General features: G+C 39.1%; 1 protein-coding gene across 1 annotated transcript in view; it reads right to left on the reverse strand.

Moving 5' to 3' along the window:
- med24 (mediator complex subunit 24) overlaps positions 1-19,642 on the reverse strand; it is a 72,068-nt gene that overhangs the window by 34,721 nt on the left and 17,705 nt on the right. Inside the window, exons 9-16 of the mRNA XM_043674629.1 lie at positions 18,503-18,616; positions 17,175-17,222; positions 15,207-15,289; positions 11,542-11,628; positions 5,989-6,100; positions 4,837-4,979; positions 3,472-3,509; positions 542-624 (exon numbers count right to left, since the gene is read on the reverse strand). Coding sequence (XP_043530564.1) covers positions 542-624; positions 3,472-3,509; positions 4,837-4,979; positions 5,989-6,100; positions 11,542-11,628; positions 15,207-15,289; positions 17,175-17,222; positions 18,503-18,616 — 708 coding nt within the window. The remainder of the gene's footprint in view (positions 1-541; positions 625-3,471; positions 3,510-4,836; positions 4,980-5,988; positions 6,101-11,541; positions 11,629-15,206; positions 15,290-17,174; positions 17,223-18,502; positions 18,617-19,642) is intronic.

The following is a 19,642-nucleotide window of genomic DNA, read 5'->3' on the forward strand; positions in this document are numbered from 1 at the left end:
ACCCAGATTACATTAAGGTGAAAAATATAGATTCTTAAGTACACTGTTAACAGCTAACTGCTTTCGGTACACATCAGAATCTGTATAAAATTATTACTATTTTGAATCATTAAAGCTTAGCCTACTAGCACCAATTATTACTATTATTATCACTTCCTGTCTGAGTTTGGCAAAGTTTCAGAACCTTGTATTGAAAGGAAAAGATTGGAAAGGTAAATTGAGATGAAGGAGATGTTCAGTTCTTGCATTTCATGCTTCCAAAGAAACTCCAGCAAAGTGTCAAAGACAAGAAAGGAAGATATTGTTGGCATTCAGCACCTTACATAAAAATAAGTGCAAACTACTTGGACTAAAATAAGTGCACTTGTGATGACGTAGGTGTAGGTATTGTTCTCAGTAACATTTGAAAATCCATTTAGTGATAGCAATTTGCAATTGTAGGTGTGATTACATTATCACAAATGTAGTGCCTAAACATAGACTGCTTACCATACAATACAAATTGCAGTTCTAATAGATTTAGGAACCCTCTTGCACTTACGTCAGATCCATAAGTTTGAGCAACATGGCACAACATGAGGAAGGAAATATCGAATAGCAGTGCTCGGACCGAAGCTGCTTTTGCTGCAGACAAGGAAAGATTGAATATATCAGTCAATGGGTTTTATTTAAATAACCACAGGACACTACACATTTTATACAGGGTGGGTATGAAATCTAACAAGAACTTTACAAAAAGCAAATGAGCAGGCTTCTGAGATTCAGACTTTTTTCTACAAAATGTTAGTTCTGCCAGAAGCAGTGTTGGTGCAACTGGTACCACTCAAGTGCTAATTTAATACTTACATAGTTTAATACTTGTTTTCCATTTTCATATTTCTAATTGAGTTTATATAATTTTAATGACTGACAAGCTGTATACACCAAGTAAAAACATTAACTTCTAAAGAATGCATACTTTTGCTTATCCAGATCCACTTGTTTATACTCAAAGTTCATGGGAAACCCAAGGAGTATACTTAAGAGGGAGATCAGGAGGGCAAAAAGGGGACATGGGATAGGTTTGGCAAATAGGGTTAAGCAAAATCCGAAGTGATGTTAAAAATACATTAAGGACGAAAGGGTAACTAAGCAGGAACAGGAACCCTCAAAGATCAGCAAGGCAGCTGGAGATGGGGGAGACACTAAACAAGAATTTTGCAATAGTGTTTACTGTGAAGGAGGACATGGAAAATATACAATGTGGGGAAATAGATGGTGACATCTTGAAAAATACAGAGGTGGTGAGCTGGATGTCTTTAAATGCATAAAGGTGGATAAGTCCCTGGGACTTGATCAGGTGCTCACTAGAACTCTGTTGGAAGCTTGGGAAGTGATTACTCAGCTCCTTGCCAAGATATTTGGAACATCAATAGCAACAGGTGAGGTGCCGTAAGACTGGAGGCTGGCTCAAGTAGTGCCACTATTTAAGAAAAGTAGTAAGGAAAAGCCAGGGAACTATAGACCAGTGAGCCTGACATCGACGGTGGGCAAGTTGTTGAAGGGAATCCTGGGGGACAGGATTTACACGTATTTGGATAGACAAGGATAGACAATGGTCAACATTGCTTTGTGCGTGGGAAATCATGTCTCACTACTCTGATTGAGGTTTTTGAAGAAGTACCAAAGAGAATTGATGTAAGCAGAGCAGTGGACGTGATCTATATGGACTTCAGTAAGGCATTCAACAAGGATCCCCATGGGAGACTGGTTAGCAAGGTTAGATCAGATGAAATACAGGGAGACTAGCCATTTGGTTACAGAACTGGCTCCAAGGTAGAAGACAGAGGGTGGTGGTGTCGGGTTGCTTTTCAAACCGGAGGCCTGTGACCATTGGTGTGCCACAACGATCAGTGCTGGGTCCACTGTTTTTTGTCATTTATATAAATGATTTGGATGTGAACATAGGAGGTATGATTAGTAAGTTTCCAGATGACACCAAAATTGGAGCTGTAGAGGACAACGAAGAAAGTTACCTCAGAGTACAACGGGATCTTGATCAAATGCGCCAATGGGCCCAGGAATGGCAGATGGAGTTGAATTTAGATAAACGTGAGGTGCTGCATTTTAGAAAGGCAATCAGGAAAGGACTTATACACTTAATAGTAGGGTCCTGGGGAGAGGTGCTGAACAGAGAGACCTGGAGTGCAGGTTCATAGTTCCTTGAAAATGGAGTTGCAGGTAAACAGGATAGTCAAGAAAGCTTTTGGTACGTTTTTCTTTATTGGTCAGAGCATCGAGTATAGGAGTTGGGAGACCATGTTGTGGCTATATCTGACATTGGTTAGGCAACGTTTTGAATATTGTGTGTAATTCTGGTCTCCCACACTGCAGGAAGGATGTTGTGAAACTTGAAAGGGTTCAGAAAAGATTTACAAGGACGATGCCAGAATTGGAGGGTTTGAGCTATAGGGAGAGGCTGAATAGGCTGGAGTTGTTTTCCCCGGAACGTCGGAGGCCAAGGGGTGGCCTTATAGAGGTTTATAAAATCATGAGGGACATGGATAGGGTAAATAGACCTGGGGTGGTGGAATCCAGAACTAGAGGACATAGGTTTAGAGTGATAGGGGAAAGATTTAAAAAGGACCTAAGGGGCAACTTTTTCACACAGAGGATGATGCAAGTAGGTTAGAGCTGCCAGAGGAAGTGGTGGAGGTTGTTTTAAATTACAAGATTTAAAAGACATCTGGATGGGTACATGAATAGGAAAGGTTTAGAGGGGTATGGGCCAAGTGTTGGCAAATGGGACTATATTAATTTAGGATATCTGGTTGTCATGGACAAGTTGGACTGAGGGGTCTGTACATCTCTATGACTAAGTATCTGTCAGTATACAGCTCTTTACCAATCAATATCATGGCAGTGCAACTACATAATCTTCTAATGATTAAATAGAGATTAAAATTTAAAGAGTTAAAATTCAATCATTGCAAACCAAAACGGTTTGCTTTGGACGTTCATAAAACGTCATTCTTTCCTCTAACTACAGAAAATATACTGGTTTGTCAGATAGCTCACTGAGTCAGTGTACCAGATTGTGTTATGGTGACCTAAATAAATAGACTCTTTGCTACAAACCGATCTCCACCAGAGAAGACAGGCCTAAAGACAGCCAACAGCTCAGTATTATCGAATCACCCTTGCTGGAAAGAACAAATGTGCGGCCGATGCCATGGAGTCTAGTTAAAATGACCAGCCCATTCCAACATGATCAAACAGTCAGCATTTACAGTCCATGCTAATACAGCAAGAATGGGCAGCTGGACAGGATATCAAAAAAAGGACAAGACTCATTAAGCCAATTATTTACCCAACATTGTATTTTAAGAAACAATGAACGCTAATAAGTCAGAAAATAAGTTCCTTTCAGTAAGGTATTCTGGACCCTTAATACATTTAAAGATACGTAGAATGAAGCAGAATTATACCTACATCCTTCTCCACTGATGTGCTTGGCAAATTCATTTAACCTGAATAAAACACAACAGAATTGGGAAAATATAAATTAGAATTCACAAGTTGTAAACCTGATAACCACAAAACAACATAAACAATGCTAGAAGAAATTTGACTGTCATGGGATTCCGGACATAGTTGATCTCATATTTTGCAAAGGCCTACAGCTTTGAAAACTCAGACTGTAGGAATAATAATATTAGCAAATCATTCATGTTGTTACTAAAGTAAATCAGATATTACACTTTTAATATAGAGATGCATGACAGATTGTAACATGCGGCACAAATTTTTTATAACATATTAAAAGGCATGATTTGAGCAACACCAAGTCTGTTTACTACCTTAGCCCCTCCATTCTTCACTCTGCATGTGCTATCTCCAAATTTGACAACTCCTATGTGCTCCTGACACCCCACCCTCATCCTCCACATAGCATAAATTGCAGCTAATCAAAAACCTGACTGCCTGTAGCTTATCCAACACCAGTTCCTAACATCTATAATCAAGACGTCTGCTGGCCCTTTTCACTTCTCAATGCCCCAAACATGAAAGTCAAAGCAGAAAATGCTGCAGGTATAGATACTGGGAACATATTTCCAATGCAGGGCCTTAGTAAGCACAATTAGCCAACATCATCAAGACCCCAGAGGATTGCAGAGGCTCAGTGACTGGGTATACTCAACAAAGAAATCATTGGATATCTAGATGTTCAAGATAACAAGGGATATGTAGAGAGCACAGGAAAAGTGCACTGAATTGAAGATGAGGCGTAATCTAGCTGAGAATAAGAGGTAGGCTATTTAGGACTGAAGTGAAGGGGAATGTCTTCATTCAGAGGATGGTGAGTCTTTGGAATTTTTGACCACAGAGAGATACAGAGGTCCAGTGACTGAGTATATTCAATACAGAAATCAATGGATTTTTAGACATTAAAGATATCTAGGGTTACATGGAGAGCATTGGAAAGTGCACTGAATTGAAGGTCAGCCATAAACTAGTTGAATGGGAAGCAGGCTTAAAGGGCTAGTGACCAATACCGGCTCCCATTTCTTATGTTCCAACGCAATATTTCAATCAGCAAGAAAGACAAAGGTCAATAGCTCAGATATTTATCATGCATCCGACGCTAACCAAGCTTGTTTATTCCCTGCATTCTATTCCTCCATTTAAGAAAGGTCAGGTATAACTACTCTTCTGAGGAAGCAAATTGTTCATTGAAGTTCTTTTTAGCTGAGCCAAGTCTAAATGGATATGGTAAATTTAAAAAACATCAGAAAGGAAATCATGAGCATCAGCCATGATAGCAATATTTTCACTGTAAAGTCTCCTTGTACTTACTTGACAAATTTCCGAGCAAATGATTTCAGTTTCCCAGTAGCAGCAGCAGCTGCCAATAGCAAATCCAAGCTCTTCCCAGAAAGCATGTGGCCCAGCACTCCCAGAAGTCCCTCAGGAGATTTGGAATGGTCTGCATCCATGGTCTTAAGGAGTACAGACAGAGAGGTTTAAAATAGTGCATTTTGTATTAATATAAATGGCGTTTAACATGACCCAGCCTTGCCTCTGTTAACAGTTCTTCAAGAGTCACTGTGTGTAGTTATGTGTACGAAGTTAAAGTAATGATAACAACACAGAAGAGAGTTTTAACATATCTATAACAAGAATGTAATATGTTAATTCTCAACTATTAAGAAACATTTGTGTGTATAAATTATTTAACATATTCACTATTAAACAAAATAGCAATACAGCAAGCTCTAGGTCACAATAGTAATTTAATATGGATAATGTAGATTCCATTTAACGTGCATTAACAATGCACAGGCAGACTCATGTCTAATAAATATGAGAATGATTAAGTTAAAACATTATTTACTAGAACTTTCAACAGGATGCTTCATAAATTTAGACTGGAAGTAACACCACACTGAGAAAGTAGGTGATATAAAGTCTCCTCTAAGAGATGACACTTCTGACTCTGCCACATTCTCAGTAGTAAACTTGTGCCAGTAAAGGTTATGTCTTTACATTTTTGGACACAGTCTTGAACCCATGATTTTTGCACATAAGGCCAATATAATCAAAAGCCCCTCCCACTCCAGTTATAATCTCTTCCAAACTCTTCTGTCAGGCAGAAGATACAAAAGCTGAACACATGTACCAACAGGTTCAAGAACAGCTTCTTCCCCCACTGTTATTCTGAATGGGTCTCTCAAATTTCAAATCTAATGCTGACCTCATTCTGTGTGCATCTTCTCTGCAGCTGTAAAATTGTTTTCCTCGCTCTGTTCTTTTATTCTTAAACACTTGGTATGATATGGTCTGCTTGTACCACACACAAAACAAAACGTTTTACTGTACCTAGGTACACATGACAATAACAAATCAAATCAAATCAACATGAAGGGAGCAGGGCCACTACTGAGCAAAGGTTAAAAAAAAAGTCTGTTCAAAATTAAAATGGTCTAAAACAGAATACAGAAAACTCACCTTTAATATATTAGTGACTGTGGGTTCTGCACGTAGAATAAGGCCTGGATTAGGTTGAATACTGGCATTTTCAGCAGATTTTAGTCGTGGAGCCAATTCCCTATCTGCTGTTCTGCAGTATGAAGATGAAAAAGGAGGGCATTAGGAAATTATTTCAGATGTCAGAAATAATCTTAAACATGTCTGTATAAATTATTTTGTAGAAGGTGTGCAAACTCAGTAATCAGAGGCATGCAGTATCTGAAACAGAGGCTGTGATATTGAGTGGAAGCCTTCACCACTGTACGCATTATTAAACTCAAGTATATTACAAACATCAGAACAATAGTAAGCCACTCAGCCCTTCAAGCCTGCTCTGTCATTCAATGGCTAATCTGATTTTAACCTCAACTCTATATTCTTGCATATACCCTATAATCTCTAATCTCTCAAATCTATGATTAAAAGAAATCCAAATTTGCCACTAAATTAATAACCACTTGCATTTAGTTGACACGGTAGTAGAAATTGAAGAATCACACAGGAGATTTGCGGGAAGTACTCAGATTCATGAGGAGTCTGGATAGAGTAGGCGGAATTAAACTGTTAAACTCAAAAAAGGATTGGGAAGAAGAGGGTGCAGATTTAAAGTAATTGTTAAAAGGAGCAAAGGCAACATGGGAAAATCTTTTGTTTTCGAAACTCAAATTGTTATAAGTCTGGAATGCACTGTCTGAGACTGATGGTGGCAGGTTACCTCAAAGCATTCAAAGGATTCGAGTATCAGATGGAAAAGGAAGAATTTGCAGGATGATGGGAAGGAGGCAGGAGGATAGTCTCAGTCAAACTACTCACGTGGAAAGCTGGTGCGGATGGATGGTCTCAGGCTACAGTCTGATATTGATCAGCTGGTAAATTGGGCAGAGCAATGGCAGATGCAATTTAATCCTGAGGTGATGTATTTTGAGAGATCTAATAAGAGGCAGGATTTACACAATGAATGGCAAGTCCCTTGGGAGGACGTTGGTGTATAAGTTCATAGATGCCCGAAGGTGTCAGCAAGCTCATTAGGGTGAAGGAGGCGGCAGACAGGATGCTTGCCTTCATTAGGCAGGGCACAGAATACAGAAGCAAGTCTTGTTACAACATTATAAAACATTGGTTAGGCCACTGCATGGAATACTGTTTATATAGTTTTGGGTGCCATATTACTGGAAGGTCGCAATTACATTGGAGAGGATGCAAAGGACATTCACCAGGATGTTCTCTGGGATGGAAAGTCTCAGTTATGGGGAGATACTGGATCGGCTGTGTTTGTTTTCCCTTTAGCAGAAGGGGCCATTAGAGGATCTGGTTGAGGTATACAAAAGAATGAGGGGTTTAAATGGAATAGATCATGGCCTGTCTAAAATCAAAGAGTATAAGTTGTAATGTGAGGAGTAAGTAGTTTAGAGAGGAACAGAGGAAAAGCTTTTTCACCCACAGGGTGGTAGAACTATGGAAGACACTGTCTGAGAAGGTGGCTGAGGAAGGAACTCTTGCAATATTTAACAAGCAGCTGGACAAGCACTTAAAGTGCCAGGTCATAGTAGGCTCTGGACCAAGTGCACGTGTATGGGAGTAGTGTAGTTTGTAAAGTTGGCATAGAAATGGTGGACCAAAGAGCCTGTTTCTGTTGTGCATGACTCTCTGTGATACAATAGCCTGAATGGCCTCTTTTTGCATTGAAATGAGGGCAGAACTGCCAAAGCTTGTAATTTACTCAGAAATCTGATGATTTGTGTGAGATTTTTGAAGTGTTTAAATGTCAAATGGGAAACTTAAAATTGAAGAGAAAATTATTAACGTGAACATGGTAACATTTTGACATGGAGCACAAGCATTTTAAAGAAATTTGCAAACTACTTGTCAGTAAATTGCGAGTGTTTATAAAACTATTATTTTGAGAATTTAAATAAACTCAAACTTTGAAATGAAAAGCAATGCAATTCACTTACTCTCATACTTCATCGATACCATTCCATAAGATAGTTTTTGTGAAAAGAATGAAATATATGCACAAATATCATTTTCCATAAAGAAGAAAGCTGCATGTGATTAAAGTTTTCACTTTTATTTTGAGCTTTATCATTTTTTTTGCATGCCCAAATTAATCAACAGCAATGATGAGTTACTATGACCTATTACACACTTTCTGCCCCATAACAATTCTATGATTCTGAGATCATTCACTGAAGTGCGACATCAAAATACACAATTTGAAAATATATAAAAGAAATCCACTTAAACTCCAATTATACATTTAATACAAAGGAAATTCTGGTCTCGGTGATGAGATAAACCAGACAATCTACATCTAACTTGATTATTAATTGCATGGGAAAGGCTTGGGGCCCAATTCACAGCTCCTCAAACTTCCTTAATTCCACATTGACACACTCTGAATTCTGTTGGATAACCAAAAGCCATCACAGCAACAATAGCTGATTGGTCTGCCTTACATACTGGAGAAAGTTCCTTTTTCTAAGATATGTCATAGAAGTCATAGTCATAGAGTCATACAGCACGGAAACAGACCCTTTGGCCCAACCAGTCCATGCCAACCAGAATCCCAAACTAAACTAGTCCCACCTGCTTGCTCCTGGCTCATATCCCTCCGAACTTTTTCTGTTCATGTACTACTCAAATGTCTTTTAAACGTTGCCACTGTACCCATATCCATGTCTGGTATAAGAGCCATGAAATGGCTTTTTAATGGAATGGAAGGAAAACAGAACAACTTGATTTCACAGGACTTCAGTGTGACTGTCTGCCCGCTGTCACTGATTAGCACAGTAATGCGTAAAAAGGCATTTAGCACATTTGCCTTCATTACTCGGTCCTTTGAGTATAGCAGTTGGGAAGTCATGTTGAAGTTGTGCAGGATATTGGTGAGGCCTCTTCTGGAATACTGTGTCCAGTTCTGGGCGCACAGTAATAGGAAGGATATTATTAGGCTGGAGAAGGTTCAGAAGAGATTTACCAGGATGTTACCAGGAATGGAGGGCTTGTGTTATAGTTAGAGGCTGAATAGTTAGGGACTTTTTCACTGGAGCATAGAAGATCAAGAGGTGACCTCATAGAAGTCTATGAAATAATGAGGCATATATAGGGTTAATGGTAGTCCTTTTTTCCCTGGAATGGGGGATAAGACTGTGGGGCTATTTTAAAGTGAGAGGAGAGAGATTTAAAAAAGATACAAGAGGCAAATTTTTTACACAGAGGGTAGTTCACGTGTGGAAAGAACTTCCTAAGGAAGTGTTGTATGTGGGCACAATTACAATATTTATTTGGATAGGTACATGAATAGGAAAGGTTTGGAGGGTTATAGGCCAGGAGGAGGCAGTTGGGGCTAGTTCAGTTTTAGATTATATTTGGCATGGACCAGTCTGTTTCCGTGCTGTACGACTCTATGATTATGACTCTTTATGCCCATTGACAAATACACTGTAATCTCTTCAGTCAGGAAATTTATTGTCTAGAAACACCAATTGTGTAGAAATCTTCTGAGTCAATCCTCAATGACATCAGCACTATTTTAGTACAGCATTTAGAGATAGGAATGTGAAGCATTGTATCTGGATGAGTAAAATAATTTTTCTTACTGCTTTTGCTGTTCTATCATTGTTATATGTCATGTAAATATTCACAGAGATAACGTTCTGGCTCACATCATTCTGGTTAGGTATTCTAATGACACTATATAATCCAGAAAATTCAAAAATCTAAATTGACTGGGACCTAAGCATTCCAGACTGGATTATACAATTAAATGCCACAAAATCAAATTTAATCTCTTCATGGTGGGGAAACAATCTGATTATTGTTCGTGATCCTAAATTGGCACATTTTCGAAAACTGAAAAATACCAAGATATTTGATAATGTCAATTCACCTTAAGTGGAATCTCATATGTACAGCAACGTTCAGTGATGAAAGTAAGATCTAACATACGAAGAAATACTGAGCGACGACCTAAATGACATTGATCATTCTCCTTCTTTTCCCAGATTAGATTTTCTTTTCATGCTGTAAATATTATCTCTTCTTACAAATCTGAGATCACAATACTAACTGCAAAATTTGCTATTTAATGCACCGTGAGACAATTTTCTTCATGTTACCCATTGCAGAAGGGGTTGAAAATCAACGTATTGTTTTTCTCAACTCTATTCAGATTTACACAACTACGTGTTACATGCTCAATTAAAAGGCAAATATTCCAAATGCTGGGAATCTGAAACAAATACAAAGAAGGAGAAACAGAGCTAATGTTTCTGGTCATTTTCAGAAGATTCATACCAGACTGAAAATGTTAACTGTATCCTTTTCCACAGATGCTGTCAGACCTGCTGAGATTCTCCAGTATTCTGTGTGCTTGTTATGTATTTCATGATTGAAGTAAATTTATCAATGGAGTCATGTTTAATGTTTACTCTAATACTGTAGGAAAATTACTGTGAATGCTGGAAATCTAAAACAAAAACAAAAAATATTGGAAACAATCGCTGCATTTTGGGAAACCAAATCTTAGCAGGACTTATACACTTACTGATAAGGTCCTAGAGTGTGTTGCTGAACAAAGAGACCTTGGAGTGCAGGTTCATAGCTCCTTGAAAGTGAAGTTGCAGGTAGATAGGATAGTGAAGGTGGTGTTTGGTATGCTTTCCTTTATTGGTAGAGTATTGAGTACAGGAGTTGGGAGGTCCTGTTGCGGCTGTACAGGACATTGGTTATGCCACTGTTGGAATATCGCGTGCAATTCTGGTCTCCTTCCTATCGGAAAGATGTTGTGAAACTTGAAAGGGTTCAGAAAAGATTTAGAAGGATGTTGTCAGGATTGGAGGATTGGAGGATTTGAGCTATAGGGAGAGGCTGAACAGGCTGGGGCTGTTTTCCTGGAGCGTCGGAGGCTGAGGGGTGACCTTATAGAGGTTTACAAAATTATGAGGGTCGGGGAGTCCAGAACTAGAGAGCATAGGTTTAGGGTGAGAGGGGAAAGATATAAAAGAGACCTAAGGGGCAACTTGTTCACGCAGAGGGTGGTACGTATATAGAATGAGCTGCCAGAGGAAGTGGTGGAGGCTGGTACAATTGCAACATTTAAGAGGCATTTGGATGGGTATATGAATAGGAAGGGTTTGGAGGGATATGGGCCAGGTGCTGGCAGGTGGGGCTAGATTGGGTTGGGATATCTGGTCGGCATGGATGGGTTGGACCGAAGGGTCTGTTTCCATGCTGTACATCTCTTATGACTCTAATCAAAACAAATTAATATTCAATGTCGATGACCATAGATGGTGCCAGATCCGCTATGCGTTCACAACACATCCTGTCTTTATTTCTATATCTACCATTTTTGCGTATACTAAACCAGAACAGAATTTGCAAATGACTGTAAACTCCTTTCACTTGTAAAGTTATCTGTGCTTTTCAGTCACTGAACTCTCCAAACAACATATGCAATGATACAAGAGGATGAAAGAGTGGTGTTTACTTTTCCTCAAAATGCACAACAGTCATTATCAGCCTTACCTTTTGTTGACCAGGTTTTTCATATTACTCTCTGAAAGAAGACCCAATTTTCCACATTCCTGAAGCAGGAGACTGACGCAGTCACAACTGTGATGGGAAGGAAAACAGTACATTAATTCAATGCGGAAAACAGTTGTATGAAGTTGAACGTTTATACTGTTGCAGTTCTTGTTTTTACTCCCTCTCTCTAACTTATCCCTGGCTTTTCAGTGCATCATTCTCTTGTCAGATTCTGTTCAACAGACGTAACGTTATTTGAGACGTTGATAGGTTAAGTAAGTGGGCAAAAGAGGTTGGCAAATAGAGTAGGTACATAGGAGGTTCAGAGCTTCAAGTTCCTCGGAGTAAATATCACCAATGATCTATCTTGATCCATCCATATTGACGCTACAATCAAGAAGGCTAGTCTTAGTAATAATGCTCAAGAAACCATCTGATTCACTAATGTCCTTTCGGGAAGAAACTTTATCATCCCTTACTGGCCTGCCTTATATGTGACCCAAAAAGTGGTTAACTTTTACCTGCCCTCCAAAATGGTCTGGCATGAGGCTGAAAGAACACAGCAACAGGGACATTTTAGACCCTCCAAATTTGGAACCATCTCATCCCTCAAGGCTTACAGGTATATTTTAAACCCTCCACCCTACTCCAAAATGGCCTAGCAAGACACTCAGTTCAAGGGCAATTAGGGATGGGCAACAAATGTTGGCCTTGCTATCAATGCCCACATCTGACAAAACAATAAAGAGAAAAGAAAAATGGGTGCATTATGATTCAGACTGCAGAGGACACTTCCTCCAGCAGAAAGCAAAGACCTTTCCCTATCAGACTTGGCTGGATTATAACTTAGAACTCAACAACCAATGTTCTACACAACAGTACTTTTCATTTTTAAAGTGGAATTTCTGCTTTAAAACTCAAGGTACAGTTGTATTCCCTTGTGATTTTTAATTCGATTGGCATGACAAAAAAAAATGGCGCAGATTTTCCACTGGCAAGTTATTATTCCAAAATAGATAGGAGGTGCACATGGGGATCTTACAAAATCTCCAGTGTAGCAGATGCTGGAGGAATTGCCCAGGAAATTGCATTTTTTATTGGGCAATTCCTCTACACCTGAAAGTGTCCGTTTAAATTGGTGGCTGCTAAGATTTCTGTTAGATTTAATTAAAACAGTTTTGTAAGAAAAGGTAGACTATTTAATACACAGTCTAATTCCAGAGTAACTATTTAACAGACCCCTGACTTACCTCCCACATCCCACTGCACCTGCACTTTCCCTGCTCTGAGCTCAACCTCTTCCCCCAAACTCTGGACCAGAGACCACTGTCACCAGAGCAAACCCGATTGCTCTCTCTTTTCATTGGTCCTGGTCCAAACTCGGACTTGCCTAGTACCTTGCCTTCCTGGCATCTGATTTAGCTGTCACACTATCTTCCTACGCATCTGCAAACGTACCTTCCAGGCAAATATCACAATTACCTAATGCATTTACAGCGTAATAGCAGCTCTCAAAACGCCTGCCATGACCTTTAAAGTTCAGAATACAGCAGCTGACTGCTGCAAAAAGGAATATAGTTTGCCTTCTTCTGACAGTCTGCACCACAAAAGAACTGTTAGATTGGGAGTACAGTTGTGTGTTTCTGAGGGAGCCATGAGTAGAATCACCTTTCAGAAATGCAGAGTCCTCTTCTTTCATTAAAAAAACCATGAAGATTATCATCCCTCATAAAATTCAGTCCAAATTGTTAAATAATGATATAGCCCATGAACATGGAAAACGACAGGACTGGAAAGGAGTTCACACTGCATCGGTCCAGACTAAAAGCACAACAATCCCTCAATTCTCCAATTCTCCCTTAAATTTCTTTCACTATCTGCCTTTTGGGGAAAGCTACTACCCACTTTCACCATCTTCTGCATAGCTTAATTGTAAAATGTCTGTCATAGAGATGTACAACACGGAAACAGACCCTTCAGTCTAACTCATACATGCCAACCAGATATCCTAAATTAATCTAGTCCCATTTGCCAGCATTTGACCCATAGCCCTCTAACCACTTACTATTCATATACCCATTCTGATGTTTTTTTAAATGTTGTAATTGTACCAGCGTCTAATACCTGCTCTAGCAGTTCATTTTGTGCACACACCACCCACTGTGTGAAAAAGCTGCCCCTTGTGTCCCTTTTAAATCTTTCCTCTCTCACCTTAAACCCATGTTCTCTAGTTTTGGGCTCCCCTACCCTGGGAAAAATATCTTGACTATTGACCCTATCCATAGCCCTCATGATTTTATAAACTTTTATAAGGTCACTCCTCAGTCTCCGACGCTCCAGGGAAAATAGCCCCAGCCTATTCAGTCTCTCCCTATAGCTCAAACCCTTCAACCCTGGCAACACCTTTGTAAGTCTTTTCAAGTTTAACAATATCAGTCCGGTCACACTTTTAACTATGGGTTCAAGGTCCCTGATTTCAGAGTTTCTAGCAACCGTTTTTGCATTGTGTAGATTCAACTTATGCTTTTAAGAATCTTGAATATTTTAAATTAAATTAAATATTTAAAATCTTCCCAAGTTTTGGAATTTAAAAAACTTGTACAATTGGTATTATTTGTTTAAAATTATACATTCCAATCCTCTTCATAGTTTTCGTATTTCAATCTCTTGCACAACTGACGTGTAACTAGTGAATACAGTTGAGGGAAACATCATGAACAATTCCATTGGAAAGATCTGTGCAGTGCTTTCCAGTTAGTCCTGAGCTCACTAAAACAGCACTGCTCATTGGTATGTTGAAACACCTTTAGCCAAAAAAACCTCATCTTCACTCTTGCATATTAATCAAGATTTGTAAAGCAAGTTACTTTCATATTCCTTTGCACTACAATTGCCATTCCAAATTTGGGGGGTTCAGTAAGGATACAGCACAATTCACAACTTCATGCATATTGCACTTTGACCACTAGATGGCAGTAAGTGCCAGGAATTAAAAATATCTGTACATCATTGGGAAGTGTAAGATCAGCTGAATTCATGATACCAACAGCAGCTATTCAAACATATGATGACAGATATCAACAAGGTCAATTGGTTAAGTGGTTGCAATTATTTAGTTCACTCAAAGCCTTTTAATCGCAAGGATGCACAAATTGCGTGTCTGCATCAAATCAGACACCTGGACCTGGTTGATCCCTCTCCTCCCATGCCTGACAGTTTGTCTGGTGCAAACCTTTTAATAGGATTTGGTGTGTACATTCTGTTTCTCTGGAGCAGTGTGGAAATTTATAACATGATCCCGATTATGCATTGTCATCTGCCAACTACACCTTCTCCTGCAGTACAGGAGTGTATAAATTATCACTTCCTCTGTACAAACTCTCCCTGACCTGAAAGATGAATTCTACACATTGATCTAGTATAACAGAAAAATGTAGAATTGTTATGAATCAATTCAGGCCAAAACTTTAATTAGTGCACTAACCTGTTTGAGGGTTGAGCAGTGAATGTCTTGGAGTAGAAAAGAAATCTTTGGAAAAAACATAGAACCACCACCCAATGTACAAACACACCCATCATTCAGTAAGTGACCAAAAAAAACAGCCAACTAAGATGAGGACGCCCAAAGTCCTGGTGACACTTCAAATATCTGACGCATTTCTTACTTGCATCGCTGATCTGCTTTATCCAGAAGTGGAGTGAGTTTGAGCAAAAATTCAAAGGCAGTGTTCACATCTTCAGCAAAATCCTGCACACAGAGTAAGCACAAAAACCATCAGGGTACCAAGAAATTTAATTAGTGCCAGTTTTCTCTCTTGTCCAGAGTACCTCTTTTATAAGTGGGTGGGGGTGAGCGGTATGACGGTCAGGAGTCCATAATGCTGCAATCTAGACAAGAACCAAGCTACAGATAACCCCTTTACTGTGACTTTAAACAAGTACCAACTTAATCTGAGATCCAATTACTGCAGAAGCTGGAATCTATACTGAAAACAAAAAATGCTGCAAGTCAAAGCAGATCAGGCAACATCTGTGGAGACAGAGCATGCTCGTGTTTTGAGTCTCGATGACTTTTCATCAGAGGTCTGACGAAGAGTCATCTAGATTCGAAATATTAGCTTGCGCTCTCTCCACAGATTCTGCTTGACTCTCTGTGATTTCCACCAAGTTAATCTGCCTTTTATCTGCAAGCAAGGAACATGCAGTGTTTGACACTGTTACTGATGAAACTTCAGAGTAGTTCTCATTTATTTAGAGAAAGCAAATCCCTGAAGCTAAACACATTTGTTGATTTTAAGGCAATTAGCCTGTACAGAGAGCCACACCTCAGAAACATGCACCATTGTTTGTGGCTCTCCACAAATGCATAAGAGGTTTGTCCTGAGAATTCAATAGTGGAGATTGGCTGTGCAATGACCCTGACTTGTCCTGAACCAGTTTAGCAAGGACGACTCTGGCCATGGTCATTCAAAGCCCGCCATTACAGATGGGGGTTTGTCACAAGGAAATCGTTCATGAGTTCCTGTGTTTTCCACTCCTTGATCCAGAGGATGTGAGTTGGTTGATCTTGCTCAGGAAATTTGCTCTATATTGGGCATAATGTGGTGGGGCACAGAAAAATAATTCAGTTAAATTACATAAGAACAATTTGAATCCTTGAGTAGAAAAAAAATCACTGATTCATATTGAACAAACTGCATCACTTTCATTTCTTGCAAGAATGATCGTGAAGTCAGGCAGCATCCGAGGAGCAGGAGAATCGACGTTTCATGCCCGAAATGTCGATTCTCCTGCCCCTCGGATGCTCCCTGACCTGCTGTGCTTTTCCAGCACTACACTCTTGACTCTGATCTCCAGCATCTGCAGTCCTCACTTTCTCCTGATCGTGAAGTCAGGCAACTGTAGAAATTTTTGGCATTTGTCATGAGAAAAAAATTCCAGGCTTGCTCGTTATACAGTGGACTTGAGTAGGTCAATGCTTAGCAAGATAATTATAATGGACCTTAAATATTCCTCTGCTAGCTATTTACAGCTCAGTGACTCAAAGCCATTAGTTCAATGAAATAAAACTATTCCCATCAGATAGTGGGCGTGGTACAACTAATTAGGAATTAAATGCAAGCCTTAAATTTCTTTGACGTTTCCACCTGGATCTTTTCCAGAGTTAAGAAATACTTGTGCAGAAATTGCAGGAAGGTCTGGTAGAGTTCCCCTAAATTAGCCACAGAATTTGAAGTTCACTTACTAGAAATGTGGGCTAGACTATATCAAACACCTTTTCAGGTTTTTTTGTGTTTACTCAAAAAAATCTTTCCCAAGCAACAAGCAATCTTTCTCTTACCACCACCACACTCCCTCACTGCTCCTCTCAATGTTCGTCCAGCTAGCTCTGAATTCAAAATGTATTGTCCAACATCACCTTGCCCCTCTTGTTCTTTAAATTAACTCTTATCATACTGTCTCATTTTAATTCTTTTTCCGCATATCAAACCTGAGAAATTCTTTACCTCCTTCAATCTGTGTTTTTTTCATATGAGCTAATCTCATCTGACTCCTGAGATTGCCTAAATTACTCTCAATGAGCAGAGGGAAATTGTTGTTGGAGGAATAATCCAAAATAAATAACAACTTACTTTATCACCAAGAGGGCATTTCTTAAGCTTCAATAATGCTTGTGGAATCTGCAAAGAATAGATACAAGTTATGGAAGTTGCCATCGTTGCTTTCAAACAAATTCTTGGAAATCTTTGAAACTCCAGGTAAAGAAGGCTTTAAAATCAAAAGTATTATCTGAATCACTTTCAAGGCATTGAATAATGCTTGATTAGATTATATATTGACTTTCTTTCTTTGCTATTCTTTGCATAAATTAAATTTGGAATGGAATTGGCTGGGTATGGTGGACTTGAAGAGCTGGTAAAGCCAAACATGAGAGGCACTTAACAACAAGATGCTACCTGATGGAATTCTGGAATAATGAGATGAAATGGGTCAAAGTGTCTGAAATCAATAGTGCTGCTGCATACCCATGCTGAATTGTAAGACTACCGAGGATATCATTTTGGCTGAACTTGGCTCCACTTCCTATTATGTACATCATATCAAGGAATTAGAGTCAATATGGTACAAAAGGGGTCCGTTTGGTCATCAAGTCTAGCCTGGTACATTGTCAAGCAAACCAACCGTCTCTCCACTCTCCCAAGAACACCAGTGCATGAAGGTTTAAAGATTCCCAAGGCAGACAGCAGGCTAACTCATTTCACCGAGTGAGTGAATGGTTCAACTTATCAGAAAATAACTGAATGCATTTTCTCCTAAAAGCTAGAATGCTGTTAGGGAAAGGTTTAACCCAAAAAATGCATACCTTTACCACAAGTGATAGAACATACAATTAAAACTATAGTAGAAAATATATAAAACAAGCCTTTTTTTGTGCTTTCAGTCTACTCAGGAAGATCGTGGTTTCTCATCAATCAATCTCACACCATATTCCTAAATATTCTGCTCAACCACAGACAGGGAACTTATGATATAGTCTCATTCCTTCATTGACTCAAATATTTCAAGTCGACATAAGGCAAAATATTGTTCTGTGATTGTGCAAGGTAAATCTGAACATTAAAGTTATGAATGCACAAACATATTTTCCAGATATTAAATAGTGTTTTGCTGTATTAAGCAAGCTATAGCCTGTTGAGATCTTTCTTTTGACCAATAAGGATGCCAAACAAAAGTTATAAGTAATTGAATATATTGTCTCTATTTAGAGACACCCAAACTGAGCTGTGTAACAAGATTCCATATATAGCTAGTATACATCCTGGTCCTCAGCAGCACAAGGACACAGATACGTAGCACCTGGAGTTACAACAGGAAATGCAATGTCATTAAAATCTGGCACCGTGTTATAAAAAGGCAATAAAAGTTGACTGAGTCATGAAATGAAAGATGATAGCTTTACCTTGAGGAATGTGAATGCCGTCCACTTTAACTCCTCGGTTCCTTCTGGGGATTCAATAAGACCAACAAAACAGGCCTTCCAGATCTCCAGTAAGAAGAGAGGTGAGGGGATTCGCTAAGCAAGAGAAGAGACACATTTAATGCTTCCTAATAGCAAGCATTGCATGTTTAGAATAGAACTTTCTCTGAAAATCACTGGAACCACAATCTGATTATCCAACATATAGTACCTCAACACAGATGACATTGCACCTTGCTCAATGCATGCCTGCATCAATTTCAAAGCAGAATGGGAAGAGGCATACTTCATTAACGAAACTATGTTCCTGCTGGGAACATTTGTTGTATTTAAAACAGTATACTCAGTGAGTTTGGATTGAGGGAGCACGTATCTATGTTGCCAGCTACCAGAATTTAGACTGCTATGACTGAATTCCCTCCAGCAATGGCAGAATCATGGACTGAAGAGCCAACCTCGCTAATGCAGCAAGAACTTATACGCTCATGACAACCTCGTACAGTAGGAAAACCATTCCACAAAACCCAACATAATAACAACGAGCTCCTTTACTTAATCTTGACTGGCTGCATTCATATTTGCTTTCATTATTCTTCTATCCTAATAGTCATTTGATAAGTGGCAGCTAACTGCCATGTTTTGTTTAGTCTGGTTTAAATCTTTAACTAAGTTTAAAAATTAACTGTCAATCATTAACTAATTTGTGCATTCTCTGTGGTAACATTTCTACCAAACATTGTCCACTTGCTAAGCAATGAGCAATCTCTACTCATACAGTATAAACACTGCTTTTCCTGTATATTAGTATTCTTGCAAATTGTCATCTTGAGTGCAAGATGAAAAGTTTCAATGCAATGCATTTTTTGGTAATACTCTGGCTTCTATCCTATTAACTGCAGACTCCACAAGTTACCACAGTGCTATACCTTTGTGACTGCCTTTGTTGATCACGTGTCTCAGGAGATTATGCTGGTTACAGTCCCTGACCCCAAACTCTTTACAGAGTCTGTTTGAGTTGTTGGCCAGACTGCCTACTTTTCTTCCCCAACCATGATGTTCTGATATGTAGAGCAAAATCAAGATTTGGTGAAAATATTCTTAGTTTTTAACTATCCTTATCTA

Source organism: Chiloscyllium plagiosum, chromosome 33 (assembly GCF_004010195.1).
Source record: "Chiloscyllium plagiosum isolate BGI_BamShark_2017 chromosome 33, ASM401019v2, whole genome shotgun sequence".
Lineage (NCBI taxonomy): Eukaryota > Metazoa > Chordata > Chondrichthyes > Orectolobiformes > Hemiscylliidae > Chiloscyllium > Chiloscyllium plagiosum.